At 47.1% G+C, this 20,388-nt stretch overlaps 1 protein-coding gene across 1 annotated transcript in view; it reads right to left on the reverse strand.

The window, feature by feature from the left end:
- The window catches only part of ATP6AP2 (ATPase H+ transporting accessory protein 2), a 29,182-nt gene extending 20,417 nt beyond the window's left edge, over positions 1-8,765 (reverse strand). The window contains exons 1-2 of the mRNA XM_056131315.1: positions 8,584-8,765; positions 1,078-1,208 (exon numbers count right to left, since the gene is read on the reverse strand). Coding sequence (XP_055987290.1) covers positions 1,078-1,208; positions 8,584-8,623 — 171 coding nt within the window. The 5' untranslated portion in view covers positions 8,624-8,765. The remainder of the gene's footprint in view (positions 1-1,077; positions 1,209-8,583) is intronic.
- Between the last annotated feature and the right edge of the window lie 11,623 nt (positions 8,766-20,388).

Below are 20,388 nucleotides of genomic sequence, written 5' to 3' on the forward strand. Positions count from 1 at the left end.
CCTCCCCCATGGCTATTTCCCTGTACTTCCAGAAGCCTGGCAGTCATGCACATGTCCCAAAGCCACCAGTCAGTTAAGTTGTGGTTTTTTTTTTTAAATCCAACTCCAGCTGTATCAACTTGTTAGAAATTTTGGATACCCTGGAGCATGCATCTGTGATTTTGGCCATGTGACATCTGAAACTCTGTAATACTGATAAATCAGGAGTAGCACAGCAGATTGGATGGGATGTAACACAGAAGGCAACCAATCTTGATCAACAAAATGTAAATACAGAAGGCTTAACCTATAACAACATGTTAGTAATCTCTTATACAAGGGCTTAAGGGCTCCATGATGAGATACGACAATCTTCACTACTTTCTTCTAAGGAAACATTTATTGATCATCCTTTTAGCAAATTATAAGAAATAACATAAAAGAAATTTCTGAAGGCCTGCTATGGGGACAGGCTCAAGGGGAAAATTGTAAATAATGATGGTGGGAAGGTACAATGGTGGTACAATTGGTATTGGAATATTGAATGTCTGTAACTAAACTAATGACTTAATGAAGTTATTTTAAAAAGAATGGTTTCCATGGTTGTTAGATTTTTCTTACACAAATAAGGTAAATATGTAATTGCCAGAATTTTATAATTTGATACACATTAAAAATATTATTTTAAGGGGATGGAGCGACAGTACAGTGGGTAGGGCATTTGTCTTGCACGTGGCCAACCCGGGTTCGATTCCCAGCATCCCATATGGTCCCCCGAGCACCATCAGGAGTAATTCCTGAGTGCAGAGCCAGGAATAACCCCTGAGCATTGCCGGGTGTGACCCAAAAAGAAAAAAAATTCTTATTTTAATAAAGCAGACTTTGGCAAGAATTAAAATACAAAGAGCATTCAGGGCCAGAGTCATAGTACAGTGGGTAGGGCATTTGCCTTGCACACGACCAACCTGGGTTCGATCGATCACTGGCATCCCAGTGCAGAGTCAGGAGTAACCCCTGAGCATTGCTGGGTATGATGCAAAAAGGCAAAAAGCCAAAAAGAAAAAAAAAAGCAGATCCATTTTTTTTAAACATACATACTTCTTTCACAGAGAAGCCCATGGATAATGCAGCCACATCTGGAATCCGGTCTCCTGGGATAGGCCAATTTCCATCTCGGAAAACAACAGATCCTGGTGATCGTAATATACTAAATTCGTTCCCCCAAACACCTGTAAAGAGAACAGATTAAAAACCCCATGGTCAATGTCCTAAGTCTCTGGCACCTCCATAGAAGATGAAACACATTTTTCTCCACTCTTCACTGAATTAGCATACTAACTCACAGGACAAAATGCTAAATCCTAAACAATAACAAATCCTTTTTCTGAATGATCTAGATCTATTTTAAATCATTTTCAAAAATTGGGTTTCTTGTAGACCAATCCTCAGAGCAGCATGGGAAAGCTTATATAGGGCCTTCCTAAAATGGCCCTTAGCTAGAGAGAGAGTACAGAGTTAGGGCTCTTACCTTATATCCACCATCAACAGTTCGATCCCCAGCACCACACACGGTCCCCTAAGCATGGCCAGAAGCAACCTTGGAGCACCAGTCTTGGGAGCGTCCTGCAAACACTGTCAAGTGTGGCCCCAAACCCCTCCCCTCTCCGCCACTGGGAAAAAAGGTCCTTTAAACAGTGGCTCTGTGTGGCCAGAGAGATAGTACAGTGGCTAGGATGCTTGTCTTGCACAGGTGTGACCCAAAAGCCAAAAAAACAAAACAAAAACAAAATAATGCGGGTTCAATCCCTGACACCCCATATGGTCCCCTGAGCCTATAAGGAATGATCCCTGAGTACACAGCCTGGAGTAAGACAAAGAAAGCAAAACAAAAAAGATATCTGATCTTTCAAATGACTAAAGAAATCTATTTCTCATATATATTAAGCACATTTCCCAAAAAGCTTAAAATTTGCGGAGCAATTAGAACATCTTTTTGGGGGGTGTTGGAAATGCTTGGGGGCTACTCCCAGCTTGGTGCTCTGGGAACAATTAGGTACAGGGATGGAAGCAAGTTGGCTGTTAGGCAAGTACCGGATGTCCGGTACTGACTCTCTGGCCCCAGGCAAGCATCTTCTGTTACAGTATTTGTCTCCTGTCCTCTGTTTCAGGGCAATCAGGGTGAAATGGGCCTGGTGGTACCCATAATAAAGCAGACTCTGGCAAAAATTAAAAAACAAATAGCTTTCAGGGCCGGAGGGATAGTACAGTAGGTGGGGCATCTGCCTTCTCAGCCAGCCTTTCCCTCCCTCCCCATCCCTGCCACTGCAGCGAATTTTGGGGCTGCACCTAAATTTGGGGGCTGGCTGCTGGGGAATCAAACCCAAATCAAAGGTTGGAAGGTTTGAGCTAGAGTGATAGTATAGTGGATAGGATGCTTGCCTTGCATGCAGCCAACCTGGGTTCGATCCCCAGCACCACCAGGAGTAACTCTTGAGCTTGCTGGGGATGGCCCAAAACCCGGGGGAAAAGGTGGAGGGGGAGGCTGTAGGAAGCTTGGAAGTCTTAAGTGCTCCCCCTGATTTTTGGGGGGTATGGAGGAAGGCTGTAGCTTGAATCAAAGCCAGCTGCCAGAGAATCATCATACCTAAGTAATGAAACCTTCATAAAGCCCCACTCAAAAAAGGGTTTGGAGAGCTTCAGGATTGGTGACCATGCCAGTGCAGGGAACATGGTGGGCCTGGAGAGAGTAAAGAACCACCAAGCCCTGGCGCTGGAGCAACAGTACAGCGGGCAAGGGGCTTGCCTTGCACAGGGCTGACCCAGGTTCAATCCCCAGCATCCCAGATGGTCCTCTGAGCACCGCCAGGAGTGATTGTTGAGTGCAGTCAGGAGTAACCCCTGAGCATCAGTGTGGGTGTGACACAAAAGCAAAAACAAAACCACAAACTAAAGAACCATCAAGCCCTTTCCCTGTGTGTCTCCGCCATCTGGTGGCTCTTCCTGAGTCACAGACTCTTATAATAATCCAGTTATCTCAGTGTGCTCAGTATTTCCTGAGTTCCGTGGCTCTAGGAAATTCATTGACCACAAGGAAGGAGGGGGTCCTGGGACCCCCCCGTTTCTAGCTTGTTAGAAGCATTGGTGATAATTTGTGACTGGTATGGGGGCAGGGTAGGGAGGAGGATCTGGAAGGACTGAATCCTTGACCTGTGGAATTGGCTGCTCTCTCTGGGTTCCTCGTGTCGAAAATCGAGGTGAATTCTCAGACATGCTGCTGGCCGGTGTCCCCAGAGTTGCTCCACATACTGGAAATGGCATGTCAGAACACTTTAAAGAGTAAATGAATGAGTCGGAGAGATAGGCAGCGGGTGAGGTGCTTGCCTAGAATGTGGCCGACCCCATTTCATCCATGGGACTAATCCCCCTCACCCTCCCCAGCACAGAGTGATCCTCGAGCACAGAGCTGGCAGCAGCCCGAGTCCCTTGGGATGTGGGTCCCCTACCTCCCAAACAAAAGCAGGGCTTGCTCTTCAAGCCCATTTTCTCCCTTGAACACGTATCTCACTTGCTTGTCTCTATGTGTCTGTGTTCCTTTGCTTGATTTCCCCTCTGAAGAAGCTTGTGTTTTCTCGAACACGTTCTTCCTCTTTGTCTCCTTTCACATCTTTCTCTTGTTTAGATTTTTAAAATTAAAGTGCTGGGGCTGGAGCAATAGCACAGCAGGCAGGGCGTTTGCCTTGCACACAGCTGACCCAGGTTCGATTCCCAGCATCCCATATGGTCCCCTGAGCACCGCCAGGAGTAATTCCTGAGTGCATGAGCCAGGAGTAACCCCTGTGCATCACCAGGTGTGACCCCAAAAAATAAAGAGTTTCACTTTCTTAAAAAAAAAAGTACTGTGATTTACAAAGTGCCGAGATTCACAAAGTTATTCCTTGCATGCTGATATATTGTTCGTTTTGTATAATTGTATATCAAGTTCCAGATATATGATTTTCCAACACCAATCCCATCACCAGTATCAAGGACCACTCTGGCTGGACTCCAGGACCGTATGGGGTACCAGGGAATGAACTCTGGTCGGCTGAGTACAAGGCAACCACTGCAATATGGCTCTGGCTCCATCCTTTCACATCTTTCTAAGCAAGTTTCATTGGTTAAAAACAACCTTGCTTTACTTTAAAAAAAAATAAAGGAAAGAATGAATGAATGAATCACCCTCTTGATACATGCATTGGAAAAACCATTTCCTGGACTGTTTCTCCAGTCTCAAGTTTAGAGCATTTGGTCTTCTGATTGGTAACCTGTGCCCCATTCCTGCCCACCATTTGCCAGATGTAAGGAAAGTTAAGCTGTAGCCTAAGGTACACTAACCTGCTCAAGTTGTAGGAGGAAATTCTCAGAATATCGAGTCTGCATTTTGAAAATGGGGGTTAATGATAGAAGTGAGAGATTTCAGATTTCTGTGCCAGAGTTTTGACTTTTTTTTTCTTTTGGGGTCACACCCAGTGGTACACAGGGGTTACTCCTGGCGGTGCTCAGGGGACCATATGGGATGATGGGAATCGAACCCGGGTTGGCCGTGTACAAGGCAAACGCCCTACCCCCTGTGCTATCGCTCCAGCCCCTTGACTTTTTTTTTAATTCTTAAAATAAACCACTGATTTCTAATGATCAGATATGCCACAAAGCCCCTGTTTTTGTGCCACACCCGTTGGTACTCAGGAATCATTTCTGGCAGTGCTCAGGGGACCATAAGGGATGTTGGGGTCTAACCTGGGTTAGCTGTATGCAAGGCAAGTGTCCCACCTTTGCTCTGGCCCCAAAAGATCACGTCTTCTAAGTCACAGTAATAATAAAGACAATCTAGTCTAGGGGTATTGAGGGTTGGAATTAAGAAATGGAAAAAAAATTGTACTATTTTTTGTGCCCCCTACCCCAGTCAAAGGATGAATTATTTGGCCTCTTATTCCAGTATGTGTTAACCCAATGAAGTCTAGTTTACACGAAGGAAGACAAGGAGTCACTGAAAATTTGGGGCCTCCTATGAAAATATTAACACCCAATCCAAACCAAAGCTGGCCATGAAATAAGCCTTTAATAAAGCCTCACTGTTATTATATGCTTGACCTAGGGAACAGGGTACGGGAATAAAGTTGGAAGCAACAGCAAATGTTCTGGTGCTACAGTATTGACAGTAAATAAAAGGCCCCAGGATGGTGATGAGACAACCCGGAGAGTTATGAATTTCAATTCGGTGCAGCTGCCAGAGCAGGAATTTCCAAACTATTCTCGCCCAAGGAGGACCAAGAAACTTCACAGAAGAGTCATCCGGAACTGATAGATACCTTGGCTCACGAAAGCAGAAGTTACTGTAATCTCTGAGAAAATGGATCGGCAATAGACCTATATGTTCCAAGCACCCTTACACATTTAAAGAGCCACGTGTCGACTGAGAGAGGAGCCAGATTTGAGACGTGGCCTGACTCACAACTCACAACCCCTGCAAAGTCAGACTTGGCCTCAAACCTGCAGATGAGACTCTGCTGCCCTGCTGGTACCCACTGTCCTCCCCTGAACCTGGAGCTTTGGAAAACCTGGATCAAGGACTCCTATTCTGAGATAGGGCACCAGCCCAGACCCCTGGGGGTACCGGACCCAATCCTCATCCTCTAACTGAATATGACAGTAAAAACGAAGGTCGCCACTCCAACATCAAGGCAGGTTCATTTGCCAGCAACCATTCCCACGGTCCCAACAGTCTAGCCCTTTGCAAAGTTTTTCTTTGTGCTGAACTGAAATGAACTTCCCAAGGGCTTTCATCTTCTTACTTTATCACTCCGTCTCACTAGATCATCTCATGTCCATTTTTTTTTTGTTTTTTGGGTCACACTCAGCAATGCTCAGGGGTTACTCCTGGCTCTGCACTCAGGAATTACCCCTGATGGCGCTTGGGGGACCATACGGGATGCCGAGGATCAAACCTGGTTTGGCCACATGCAAGGCAAATGCCCTACCCACTGTGCTATCGCTCCAACCCCTCAAATCCAATTCTGAGAGAAAGCAAAGGACTTCCTCCACCTACCTGTGGCCTTTCCACCACAAATGTATCTGCCCTTATCATCGTTTATCCCTCTACATGGGGAGCCGGTGCAAGAAAGAAAGACCTTCTTTCACTCACCTGTGACAGTCACTTTTACTAACTAATTCTGGAGTGTACGTGTGGCCATAGGCACCAAAGTGGTTCCTGATAGACTACACATTTACAAGTGCAGGGATTTCAGTTGGTCTTATCCATATGCTACCCCCAGCCTGAGAACAGTACCTGATGTATAGTACTCACTGAATGAATGCAGTACAATATGGAATGCCCTACCCATTTCTCCCTCTCCACAGGCTTTCACTTCAGCATCAAAATCACTGGGGTGCTCTCATTCTTTTTCTTTTCTTTCCTTTTTGGTTTCTGGGCCATGCCAGTAGGGTTCAGGGGCTAACCCTGGCGATGCTTAGAGGCCCACATGTGGTGCCAAGTGTAGATTACAGGGACTGGGGGCTGTTAGAGCACATGCAAGACACAAAACCATGGTTTCTCCGGCCAGGGTAGGGGTGCTCTATCAGGAAGCATGGTCCCCTGAAGCATCAGTGGGGACAATTCCTATATATGCATTGCCAGGTGTGGACCCCAAGACTCCACACAGGTAAGGAGTCTACCACTGGCCTGAAGTCAGAGTTCTCAAAGATGTTTTCCATGAAGTCACATCTAATCATTGCAGAAGACAGTAACTTAACTTCACCTGGCAAGATCAAGCAATGTGGAAACTAACAGAATCAGATTCTCGCAAAACACATTCAAACCCTGTACAGAAGCAATTATTCTGCCTCAGACCAAAAACAACCCTCCTGGGGCCACCCTACAGTGGGAAGGGTGCTTTTGCCTTGCACATGGCTGAGCCGGGTTCAATCCCCAGCATCCCATATGGTCCCCTGAGCACCGCCAGGAGTAATTCCTCAGTGCAGAGCCAGGAAGGAGTAGCTCCTGAGCATGGAAGGGTGTGCCCTCCCCCCAAAACACAAATCCCCAAACCCTAAACTACATGGAGTCCAAGTATTAATCCTACCAATAAAAACTTTTAAGAGCTGTTACTTCCCTCACAGTTAAATCACAGTATCAAAGGACAGATTTTCCAATGTAAAAAATGGAAATAAATAAAAAGGAAAAGCTCCCCCCAAAGTCACTTTCTAAATCAGATTAATCAGAATAATCTTTTCAAAGCTAGAAACAAGCAGGAAAGGAGGGCTGAGGAGATGCTCAGTGGTTTGGGCTCAGGCTTTGCTTACAGGAGGCCTGGGTGCCACCGCTGGCATCACATGACCCTCCGAACACCACGAGGAGTGGTCTGTGAGCACTGAGCCAGCCAGGATCAGCCGCTAGGTGTACCCCCAAGTCGGCCCCCATCACTTCAGCAATAGCATTCCCACTAACTGAGCATATAGATTCCCCTACCAGTATATGCAGACCCAGAGAGGCCCTGGTTTTGCAGCCAGGTGATCTGGATCCAGTTCCAGCTTTATTACCTATGTGGTACTGTGTGATTTACCTAAGCTTGATCATTCTGAATTCTGGGAGGTGGGGGCAGACCCAAAGGTGCTTCCAGATTGCCCCAAACGGTGTTTCAGGACCAGCAGTACCAGAGATTGAACACCAGCCTCTGGCATACCCAGCACACATTCCAGCCCACTGAGAATTCCCCTGAGGCATTTTTTGTTTTTGTTTTTTGGGTGAAATTTTGTGCTGGGTGATGAAACCCAGGGCTCCACACCAGGCAAGGGTTCTACCGCTGAGCCACATTCAGGCCCTGGGCTCGATCACTCGAAAAGAAGGACTGGTACAAAATTTACACGAATTACATGATTCCGCAGGAACAGGTGAAACACTGGCTGACCTGTACTCCTGAACGCGAGGGAACCTCGGTTCCCTTCGGAAAGCTCCCATTTCTGGGCCATGTGACCCAAAGAACATGACTCACATCTTAGTTTCCAAATCCTTTAAAATTGAGAACTGGGACCAAAAAAGTATCCGGAGGTACTTGGAATTTGCCTTGAAAATTAACCATACAACTTTTGTCTCGTGTAACATGTTCGAGGGCGGGACGGCGATCTTAGGAATTACGAACGACAACCGCTGAGAAGGAAGACACCAGAAACTGCAAAGAGACGCAGCGGCTTTGGTCAGCCCAGAAGGGCTCATCATCAGCTATCAATCAATTGAGAAACGCACCCCCATCCTTCAAGCGCCTCCCGAGCCGGAAGAGGCCGGGAGGACCCGGGGCCGGTGGCACGACGGGCGGACGCACCTTCCACGAACAGGCGGAAGGTGGAGGCCGGCTCAGGTGCCCCCCACGCAGCCCGGCCCGGGCCACCCGTGAGGCCGCGCCGCCGCGGTCGGGTCCAGAGAAAAGGTCGAGAGGGAGGGGGCTGGGGCGAGGACGCCGCCGGCTGCCCGCACTGCGGCACCGGCCCCGCTGTCCCCCACCCGTCGCCGCCCCCGACCCCCGAGCCTCAGACCCTCCCGGAGCACGCCCCGCCCGCCCCCCGGGTCCTCACCCGCCACCAACAAGGACAGGAGCACAACGAGCCCAGCCATGGTTCCACGGCGGCGGCGGCGGCGGCGCGGGGCAACCCGGAACAGGCCGGCGGGACGCGAGCGACCACCGCAGCGCGAGGGGGTGACGCTCTCCGGCTCTTCCAGACTCCCGGAGCCCGCCCCGTCGTTGCCTCCTCCGGGAAGCTGCCGCCTTCTCCACCAATCGTCGGCGACGCCGTGTTCTACGAGACGGACGTCATTCGGTCTCGTCCGCCGATAGGCGAAGCCTAACTTGATGGATGGGTGACGCTACCAATCGTAAGCAGGAATCGAGGCTCCGGGCAGTTCCGCCCCCCGGCCCGTGACGACCGGTCACGAGATGGAGGGTAGGGCGAGCGGTGAGAAGCCGGGGAATGACAGGGCTGATCGCCGGGTCCCGGGAGCCCGCGGGGTGGGGTTGCATCCAGTGTGAGGACCCCTTGGACGTTTCGAGCAATGGTCTGCCACCGGGGTGTCTATTTTTTCCCGTCGTGGGGCTGAGCCCCGCTCAGGGTGCAGCTCTGGGAACTGCCGGGCTGGTGTGGGGTTCGCTCTAACAATTGCATAGATGTTGAGCACCTGCTAGGAAGAAGCCCGGCGCCCCGAGAATCTTTGCCCTCCTAAGTTAAGCGTCAGACAAAACCCAAGGTGTGAAATTTGAATTTCAGAGCAGTTGCCACTACTACTAATTTTTAGCGATAAGCATGCCGTGAATTTTTCCCGGGACGGATTTCTACAAACTGGAAAACCTATTCGTTGTTTAGCTGAAATTCAAAATAATGGGTGCTCAGTATTTTTGGTTTACGAAATCTGGCCACCCTGCCGCTCCTAGACGAGAATATTGCTCAATGACTTCCTTTATCCATTCTCTTAGGATCACGTGAGGGCTAGACATGACAAGAGTCCTCCTTCCCGCAGCTAAGAGTTTCCGCGAGGGTTTGAGACTAGAAGTGACTCCGTGTAGCGTCTGTGGTCAGACAAGGATCTCCCAACTCCTGACCGCGGGTTTCAATCTGCAAGGATAAGAGGTGCAGAGAGTAGGGAATACAAATTGTAGGGTGTGGCAGGGAGAAAGCCTCGTCAAAGCCGAACATTAACCGCTTTGCCAAAGAAGAGAAAGAGGGAAGAAGTGCACGGGAGACCCGTGAAACTAAAATTTTCCAGTCAGGGACGTGTTTGTTGAGCATATGGAATGTTACATAAAACAGATACACTACAGATTCAGTTCATCCAGCCTCAGAGGAAGATGCATAGCAAGCCTTATTAAGTAGTCCTTATACTTGGTTAGTTTTTCTGTGTACAGGATTTATGTACATGAATATATGATCTATGACCCTTCTAACAACTTGCTTCCCCTAGAAACTGAGTCCCTTTCCTTTGTCTTCTCATTTTCTCTAATTTTTTTCCTTTTGGGGTCACACCCAGCAATGCTCAGAAGTTACTCCTGGCTCTGCACTCAGGAATCACTCCTGGCGGTGCTTGGGGGACCATCTGGGATGCTGGGAATCGAACCTGGGTCGGCCATGTGCAAGGCAAATGCCCTACCTGCTGTGCTATCGCTCCAGCCCCTCATTTTTCTAATTTTAATAGTTCTTTGGTTAAAATGATATGTAAGCCCAAGTAACTCACCACTTTGAGTTACTCTTTTGTTTGTTTTTCTGTCACACCTGGTAATGCTTAGGGGTTACTCCTGGTTCTGTATGCAGGAATCACTCCTGGTGGTTCTCAGAGGAACCGTATGGGGTGTTTTGGATTGAACCCTGGTCAGCCATGTGTAAGGCAAGTGCCTTAATGGCTATACTACCTCTTTGGCCCAAGTTACTCATTTTTGGGTGGTTTCACATGTGTGTGTGATGCACTTGTTAATAGCCCGGCTTTTCACCATTTTTCTTGATTGTATGTGTTTGGTATCTGGGTTCAGACCCAGGTATCAAGTATATAAGGCAGGCACTTTATCACTGAACCACATTCTTGGCCCTCTCTTACAAATGTGTATTTGTGTGGTTTGGGGGCTATACCTGGCATTCATTAGGGCCAAATCCCAGCTCTAAGCACAGGGCTCACTCCCAGTGGTCCTCCGGGGAGGATGTGTAGAAAGGAGAAACCAGGGTCAGCTGCATGCAAGGCACAACTGCCTTAACCCCTGTCCTATCGCTCTGACCGCTCATGTGAATGTTTTTGTTTGTTTTGGTTTGGGAGCCACACCCAGTGCTGCTTGGGGTTACTACTGACCCTGCATGCAGGGATCACTCCTGGCAGGCTCAGGGGACCAAATGTGGTGCTGTGGATCAACCCCGGGTCCACTGCATGCACGGCAAGTGTCCTACCCACTATACTATCATTGTAGCCCCTTCATGTGAATGGTTTTTCTTTTTGTTTGTTTGTTTGTTTGTTTGTTTTGCTTTTTGAGTCACACCCGTCGATGCTCAGGAGTTACTCCTGGCTTTGCACTCAGGAATCACTCCTGGCAGTGCTCGGGGGACCATATGGGATGCTGGGAATCGAACCTGGGTCGGCTGCGTGCAAGGCAAATGCCCTACCCGCTGTGCTATTGCCCCATCCCCTCATGTGAATGTTTTATCAGTCTAATTTACAAGGACCAAACATCAACTGTGGGGCGTTGCTTTTTGTGAGTGGTGACAAACCTGGGACCTCAAGGCGAGTGCTCTGTTGTTCAGCGACATGCCCAGCTAACACAACTCTTTTACTTAAAGAAACACCAGCTTATTTCTCTACCAAGGTGGGTAGAGAAAGTTTTTTTTCCTTTCTCTATAAAAGCATTAACTGACACATCACCTCGGGAAGAAGAGCCCTGGATGCAGTGTCATATTGCACTGCATTGATACACTGCATACTATGGCAAACATAATGGGATCCAGCCTATAAGAGATGTGGTACAATTCAGCATTTCTCAGGATATTCTAAAGGGGCTGTAGGTGAAAATTGCATAAACAGGGAGCCACAGCCTGAGGTTAAAGGGGCCATCCACTAGGACAAGACTCAGAAACACAGGTGTCATTGATAGATACCTATTACTTTTTTTTTAAAGGTTTATGGGTCACACCCAGTGATGCTCGGGTTACTCCTGGCTCTGTGCTCAGGAATCACTCCTGGCGGGCTTGGGAGCCCATACAGGATGCCGGAGATCGAACCCGGATTGGCTATGTGCAAGGCAAATGCCCCCTGGACGGACTATCACTCTGGTGCCAGTGTTACAGGACTTTAGTGTATTAAACAAATAACCTCTGTGGTCCTTGATTCCAAGATGACCAAAAAAGGAAGCAATAATAGCTCTGCGAAAAAGGGGTACAGCCACAGACACCTTTTTATTTACTGCACCAATGGTGTCCCACTGTGTATTCAAGGACAAGGTTATTAAGTTCCTCACTGGAAAAAAAGAGTTGGGGTGAAAGTCTTCAGGGCTGTTTCTGGTTTGCGAGATTTATTGCACTTCTGAAATTTATAGCTTCTGGTATCATTCACAGTGAGGGAGTAGAACAGTGCTCGTGAAACCCCGAAGAACCCAACCAGAACCCTTTCAGACTCGGGGCAGCTGCTTCATGGGCTGGAGAGATAGCACAGTGGGCACAGTGCTTGCCTTGTATACAACTGACCCAGGTTCCATCCCCGGAACCATATACGGTACACCCCTTCCCACAGGACTGCCAGGAGTGATCTCTAAGCACAGAACCAGGAGTGTCAGGAGTAAGCAAATACTGCACTCCCCCAACCCCAAAGAGCAAAATCCTTAAAGACTGAAGACTACCTTGTCCTCAGGAAAAAAATAAAATGTAAATAGAATATATATATATATATATATATATATATATATATATATATATAGCAAACCTGCATTTCATCTGGTAGGAAATGGGGAAAAACTGGGAGTATTCGGGCATTGTTCTGAGACAAATGTCAAACTTGTTGCAAGGAAACACCTTGTTTTCTCAGTTTCCAGTCTCCATTTTCTTCTTTTTGTTTTTTGGGGGAGGCCACATCCAGCGAAGCTCAGGACTTATTCCTGGCTCTGTGCAGGGGAAAGGGGATCACTTCTGGTGGGGCTCAGGGGACCAGATAAGGTGCCAAAGATCAAACCTAGGTCAGCCGTGTGCAAGGCAAATGCCTTACCTGTTGTACTGTTTCGCTCTGGTCTCTATTTTCTTCTTAGGATCAACTGAGAATAAGGCTGGAGAAGGCACAGGTGAAAGGAGTGACCTCAGGGAGTAGGGAGCTGGCCCAGAGTCCAAGGTCACAAAGTTCCGCATTATCTGGTTTCCGTGGGACTTCATTCTTGCATGAGGCTCACCCTGTGCATCCGGAAAGCGGCCTGGAGCGTGGCAGTGGTTGGGCAGTGGAGGTTGGCTGCTGGGGCTGGGTCCCTTGGATTGAGGACTCCACAGCCTGGTGTGGTGTCCGGTGGCATGGTTCTGGGAGCCTTCTTTTATACTCCCCTCTGGGAAGAGCATCCGAGAGTTCTGGAGGGTGGCCGATGAGAAGTGAAATTAGGCCAACTAAAAACCAAGGTCAGAACACTCCCAAATACTCACATTGGGACATCCTAGAACCTTCTCGTTTTACCATATCCACTCTCAGATTAGATAATGAAATCTTGGTTTTCTCACTTGTAGGAAATTATTGACACTCAGCTTTGCACTCTTCCAGAGGAGAATTTGCACAAATGTGGCTTTAAGGAGGAGATATATTATTTTTCATCAGTAATGTAAAATTAGAGATTACCAGAAAAAAAAAAGTCTAAAGCACCTTTAAGATGACTGGCCTGAAGAAAATAGATGACAAGAATTATAATAATTTAAAATTTTCATTTTAATTTGATTTATATATTTTTTATTTGGAGGCTACACCCAGCAGTGTTCAGAGGAGACTGCAGGCTCGGTACTCTGAGTGGTGCTTGGGGGACTATGTGGTACTGGGGATCAAATCCAGGCCTCTGCCATGCAAAGCATGTGATGAGCCCATTGGACTATGTCTCTAGCCTTAAATATTTTTTTGTTGTTGTTTTTTGAGTCAAACCTGAAAATGTACTATCTTCGGCCCCCCTCCCAAATTCATTTTTAAACACAATGGAGACATTTCTTCCATTATTTATATTTTTCAGGGGGTGAGTGCGTATTGGGACACACTGAGCTGTGCTCAGGGTTTACTCCTGTATCTGTGCTCAGGGATTGCTACTGTTGGTGCTCAGGTACTATATTCAGTACCAGGGAATGAACTGGGCTCAGCTACATGCAAGGCCTTAACTCCTGTATCACCTCTCCAGCTCAAATTAATTTCTTTTCATATCAACCAAAATGTCATTAATTGCCCATCTTGTTGTCAGTCCAAGAATAGGTTCCAGACCACCAGCCCTAAAATTGCTTATCAAAATAAACTTTAGTGGGGCTGGAGTGATAGTACAGCAAGGAGGGCATTTGCCTTGCACACGGCCGACCTGGGTTCAATACCAGAATCCCGTAAGGTCCCCTGTACACCACCAGGAGTAATTTCTTTCTTTCTTTTTTTTTTTTTTTTTTTTTTGCTTTTTGGGTCACACCTGACGATGCACAGGGGTTACTCCTGGCGGTGCTCAGGGGACCATATGGGATGCTGGGAATCGAACCCGGGTTGGCCGCGTGCAAGGCAAACGCCCTACCCGCTGTGCATCTCTCCAGCCCCGCCAGGAGTAATTTCTGAGTGCAGAGTCAGGAGTAACCCCTGAGCATTGACCCCAAAAGCAACAAAACAAAAACAAACAAAAATACAAAGTAAACTTTATTTCTGTATATAGTCAGCTAAAGTGGAACAGAGCTCCTGCAATTTCATCCACCATAAAGAAAGGGAATTGGACTGAACGTTTCTCTTCTTGAAAAAGTTCTAGGACATTCTTATTTCTTTTCATCTAAATGCATTCAAAATAGATTGGAATGTAAAATAATTTCCTCCCTTCCTCTTCTTCTCCCCAAGTAAATCTCAAAATCTCACAATCTTTTCATATTCTGTTCTGAAAAATAGCATCCCTTTTGGAGGGCAGGGTAAATAGTTTATCTCTTATATCTTTTAAATCAAAAGGCCCTTTTCATCTGGGGGTCTCAAAGGGCCTTGGCTGTTGTGTCTTGCCTTGGAATTCAGCAGAATAAATGCTGGAGGAAACCTGGGAAGGGCAGATAGATTCAAGGTCACATTCTTGAGCATCAGCACTTCTGCTTTAGGAAAGTCATCCTTCTGATTCACTGTAAACAAGCAGGGCTGAGTGGGGGAACTTTTCCACTGAAGCATGGAGGGGGCAAGTGTGTGGCAGGATAATAGTTGAGTAAATTATTCATCTGTTAGCCTAAGAGAAGCGTCTCCTCCCCCCCTCCCCCCCCCCACTACCATGTCTCTCTTCTCAGGCCAAAGAGTTGAAAGTCCTGCCGTGCCTCACCAGAAGGAGAAAGAACCCACAATGTCAGATGCATGGCTCCTGCTTTTCAGAAGCAGAGATTTAGAGAGATTTGAAAGGAGACACAATTCAGCTGCTACTCGGGACCAGGCATACAGGCTAGTGACAGAGCACTGGCTCTGCGTGTGTGAGGCCCTGGGGAATCAATCCAGGCCACTGCGTATTTCCATTCCTTCCTTAATTCTTCCCCCCTCCCATTATTCCAGGAGTCAATGTTAAAGGATTTCAGATGGCCTGGTCCCCACACATCAAGGTGGCAGAGGGGGTTGGAGGTGGGGTGGGGTGTTGTGGGGGATCTTTGGGGACTCTGGTGGAGGGAAATTGACAGTGGTAGTGGGATTGGTGCTAGAACATTATATGTCTAAAACTCAACTATCAAGAGCTTTGTAAATCATGGCTCTTTAGTAGAATAAAAACTTTTTTTTTTGGATTTTTGGGTCACACCCGGCAATGCACAGGGGTTACTCCTGGCTCTGCACTCAGGAATTATTCCCAACAATGCTCGGGGAACCATATGGGATACTGGGAATCGAACCCGGGTTGGCTGCGTGCAAGGCAAACACCCTACCCGCTATGCTATCACTCCAGCCCCAGAATAAAAACTTTTTTAAAGAAGAAAAACCATAACAGAAGAAAAAAAGATGGGATGGAGAGATTACAGAGGGTAAGGATCTTACCTTGCATGTGGCTGACCCAGGTTTGATCCCTGGCATCTCAGATGGTCCCCTGAGCACTGCCAGGAGTATTTTACAAGTGCAGAACCAGGAATAAGCCCTGAGCACTGCTGGGTGTGCCCTCCCCCCTCCAAAAAATAAACTGTTATATGTCACTTGGGCGTTTGCCTTGTAAGCCGCCAGCCCGGCTGAGCCGGGTTCGATTCCTCTGCCCCTCTTGAAGAGCCCGGCAAGCTACCGAGAGTATTTCGCCCACACGGCAAAGCCTGGCAAGCTACCCATGACGTATTTGATATTCCAAACACAGTAACAACAAGTCTCACAATGGAGACGTTACTGGGCCTGCTCGGTGAACAACAGGAGGACAGTGACAGTGACAGAATCTTTCTAGTTATGTTGTATGGACACAGTAAGAGATATATTAAGCTTAAAGGGTGGCTCTCCTGGGAACATCTGGCTATAGATCCCAGACTACAGTCCTTAGGCCAGATTAACCCTTCCTAACCCTAGCAGGGTCCTTGTCCAATCACTTCTCTTTGGGTCATGACAGAATTCATCCACAACCATGCTCTTAGCTTATTATAAGTTTTATGGCACTTAGTCTGTCCTGTTTCTACGCCAGGGTAGCTTACTGTTTGTCCTGAGTTCATCCAGTCCCTTCATGGTGTTAGGTCCCTAGGGACCCTGAGGGAGATTCCAGAGTTAAAACTCTATAAATTAGTAACTCTCCCTTTCCTGCCCTCCTTATCTGTTACCTCCCTTAAGAACTCTTCCCTTATCCACCTCCGGAATGCAGGGCTGAGAATCAGAGGAAGCAAGGTGATAACCAAATGTCCAAGTTACCTGATGCCCACTAGTCACAATGCCTATGTACGTAAATGCTGATCTTTGAATCTATAGGCTAAGGAGTGATGTACTTCTACACGGATTGGTTAAGAAAGCATATGTTGTTACAAATCTATTGGCTATGAAATGCGCGGGCTTTGCTGTAACGGCCAGTGAAGGCCTATATAAGATCCCCTTTGAAGAGGTTCGGGGTCTTGCCTCACCTAACTGACCTGCGTGTCTGTGTAGGCGGCTTGACCCTGGCTAGCCAGTCTTACAATAAACCTTGCTTGCTGTTTGCAGTCTCTGGAGTCTCTTTGTCGTTAAAGGGAGATCACGATCTGCGCCCTAACATTTGGAGGCCCCAGTGAGATCTCCCGACGGCAAACGGGCCCAGAGAGCGGGTTTTGAAAAGGCCTTAAAAAAAAAAAAAAAAAAAATTTCTGGGGAATATTCCGTCTGTTCTGTGGGGGGACAGTGTCCCCTTCTGGACCGCGGCAGGGAAGTAGCTAACCCTGTGAGGACTTGGGGGGACATAGGGTTTCCTCGGGTCCTCGTCTGTCTGTTCTGGAGGCCTCGTCTGTTCTGGACCGCGGCAGGGAAGTGGCCAACCCTGACTGGGAGGACTTGGGGGGACATAGGGTTTCCTCGGGTCCTCGTCTGTCTGTTCTGGAGGCCTCATCTGTTCTGGAAAATCCGGCGCCGGGAGAAGACCTGGAAGAGCTGAACCCTCCGGAGGTGAAAATCACGTGCACGCCCTTTGGGCATATTCGGGAGTCCCAGGGTGACTGGTGAGTGTGGTGCGCACCCGTGTGAGAGAGTGGACCGGTCCGAGCGAGTGCAGGAGTGTGATCTGTGCGTGTGTCCTTAGTGTGTGTATTTGTCTTATTATCCTTCTCTTAGTTCTGTTTATTGAGATTGTTTAATATGGGTCAGAATCAATCGACCCCCAAAGCTTTAATTCTTGATCACTTCTCTGAGATCCACAGGAAAGCTCAGAATCTGGGCTTGATGATCAAGAAAGGTAAGTTTGCCAATTATTGTTCATCAGAATGGCCTTCCTTTGGTGTGGATTGGCCCCCAGGAGGTTCCTTCTCTCCAAACCTTGTGGCTCGGATAAAGGAGGCAATCTGTGGAAGATCTGCTGTGAAGGTATGCTCCCTTGGAAATCTCTAGGGGGACTGGGGGAGGAATGTGATAACCTCTGTGTGAATGTGTGTGTGTCTGAGCACCCTGATAGGTCCTCCTATCGGGCGTGATTTTGTAGCTCCACGACCTGGCACTCTTAAAGTCCCTCTAAAGTCACGGAGCTCGAGTGGGCTGCCTGCGACTCCACGGAGAACATACGGTCAATGGTGGCACTGGTATAGCTACCGGTCGCAAGTCACAACGCTGAACCACTAAGGCTAAGTTCTCCTCCGGCCAGGCAAGCATCTGAATGGTCTCTGCAAAGAGGCACCCCTCCTTTGTCTGTCTCGCATCACCGTCCACTATGGGATGAGAGCCCACTAGTGAGAAGATCCTGGTAAACTAAGGCAGATCAATTTCTAGTTAGAAATCCCTTTCTTAAGCATTCTAACCAGCAGAATCAGCTAGAGGTCAATTCAAATGCTAATGGAGGCAGTCAGCAGGTTTAGCCCTAGGCAAAGTGAAGCAGAGAAAAAAAAAGGTAAAAAGACAGACAAGAAGTTTGTGGAAGAAAGTGTCAGCAGGGAACATTGGAATATGTGGCAAGCTAAGAAAGGCAGAACTTTTCTCTTCTCCCCTTAATAGGCTTATTGGAAACCCATGGCACTCTAGGTATGGCTCCACACGTGTAAGCCATGGTTGTGTGGACGCTCGGGAGGCAGGACCCAGGGATTCCTAGGGTGACTCAGAAATCTCTAAAGGAGACATCCTTTAAAGAGAGATTTTTCTGATGGGCTGGCATGCAGTTGTGGTCGTGTCCGTGCTCTCTCTAGAACCACAACACTAGAAACTATTAGGAGGAGAGCATGCTAAGGACTTATCCTACCCTAGATTTTTCTTTTCCCTCCCTTTCATAGGTTATTGCTGACACTTAGGAGATATGGGAAATTCTACATCAGTACCTAAATATTCTCCTTTGGGTTGCTCTTAAAACACCGGAAGAGCTTCCAAGTAGATAGTTTAGATAAGGAATATCTTGTTGACCTCTGTAACACCACGTGGCCTGAGTATAAGTTAGAATATTGGGAAGGATATACAGTGAATGGCAGTTTGCATTACCAGATCATTCTGCAGTCAGATCTTCATAGGTAACAAAAGAAATAGGATTATCAAAGCAGAGGAGGCAGGAAAATGCAAGATCATGATACTAGCTCCCTGCCTCAGATTTAGCCTTGGCCAAAATATGGTAACATCTTTGTCATAGTTTATTTTGCCGGCTTATATCAACAAAAGCGCTTTCTTGACCCATTTTTAACAAGCGGGAGACTGGGAAATGGGGAGCAGAGTTCCCAATCAGCGATAAGGTTTCTTCGCCCTGGGGACAGTCCCTTCCTTTCTCAGTCCATCAGTTTCTCCCTGCCATTTTTTTGAAGGGTCAGATTGATCGATCAACTACAGATATGTGCACATGTATGTGTGGTGTTTTAGTCAGTTCATTGTCTTGTTTGTCTGTCTGTCTGTCTGTGTCTGTCTATCTGTCTCTCTATGTGAAACGCTAGAGTGTTGGGACCAGGCTGAAATCAGAAGTAGAAATTCTAGAGAAGTCAGTGATATGCAACTCAGTGATTTAAGGAATGCAGTTGTTTTTGGAACTTGCTAGACAAGTTGGTTTAAACGAAGATTTCTTATCAGAAGTTTGAGCCTACAGAGAAAGCAGAATTCTCAATCTTGATTTCTTATTAGAAGAACGTTAATGATTATGTGATTAACAGTTGAAATCCTTTTGAACTTAAGAATCTTGTACTATCTAGAAGAGCTATGGAACTAGAGCCTGAAACTTAAGTGAAATAAGAGTTCAGAGAAAGCAAGACCTTATCTTATAAGCCTCAGCTAACTTTAATGAAAAATTAGGCCGCTTTTACAAACTACAGAGGTACAGAAGCCATTAAAATTAAGTTTCCTTGTTTTCCTAAACTGTGGCAATTTATAGGATAACAATTGGACTTGTCCATTCCTCCTTGACAGAAGGAGCTAAGGTTTATCATGTTACACCCATCACAGTGCTCCTGAGTCACTTCCATTCCTTTGTTTTTCTGTAACCACTTCTCTATGCTCTCCTCCCCAACCAGATAATCAGCTTTCACCCTAGTCAGAATCTGTTATTTTGTAAGATCAGATCCTTCCAGGACACTGAACTTGTATTGTAAATTGTGAGTCGATCTGTTAAGTAAGAATCTGTCCTAGAAGAATGTCCTGACTAGTTTGGATGAGGTTAAACATTTTTCCCTTTCAAACTGCCTTCAGTAAATAATTTCAGTATACTGCAAGAGGCAGCTTCCCTTATCTCACAGAGCAGATCTCAGGTGCTAGCCAGGCCTGATCTTTGGGATGTAGATTCCCAGCTCTAGCCAGGCTAGTCTTTGGTACTGGCCTGCAGATGTAAAGAAGCAATGTATGTTTTGCTGCCTCAATGTTCTTTCTCCTTTTTGCCCCTTTAGAAGTACCATGAGATTTTGGGGCTCTCTACTAGGTCTGAGAGAACAGGGGAAAACATGCTTGAGAGAACCTGAGTTCCTTTTATGGGATATAATGAGACTGTAAGAATGGGTGGCTAGGAGAGGCAGGAGAGATACGGGAGTGAATGGAGAGAGGATTGGAATAAACTGCAACTAAAATCAAGCAACCTGGCCATAAGATTTCCTTCCTTTTCTTGCCCATCTCCA

The sequence above is a fragment of the Sorex fumeus genome, unplaced genomic scaffold, assembly GCF_029834395.1.
Source record: "Sorex fumeus unplaced genomic scaffold, SorFum_2.1 ptg000086l, whole genome shotgun sequence".
In the NCBI taxonomy this organism is placed as follows: Eukaryota; Metazoa; Chordata; class Mammalia; order Eulipotyphla; family Soricidae; genus Sorex; species Sorex fumeus.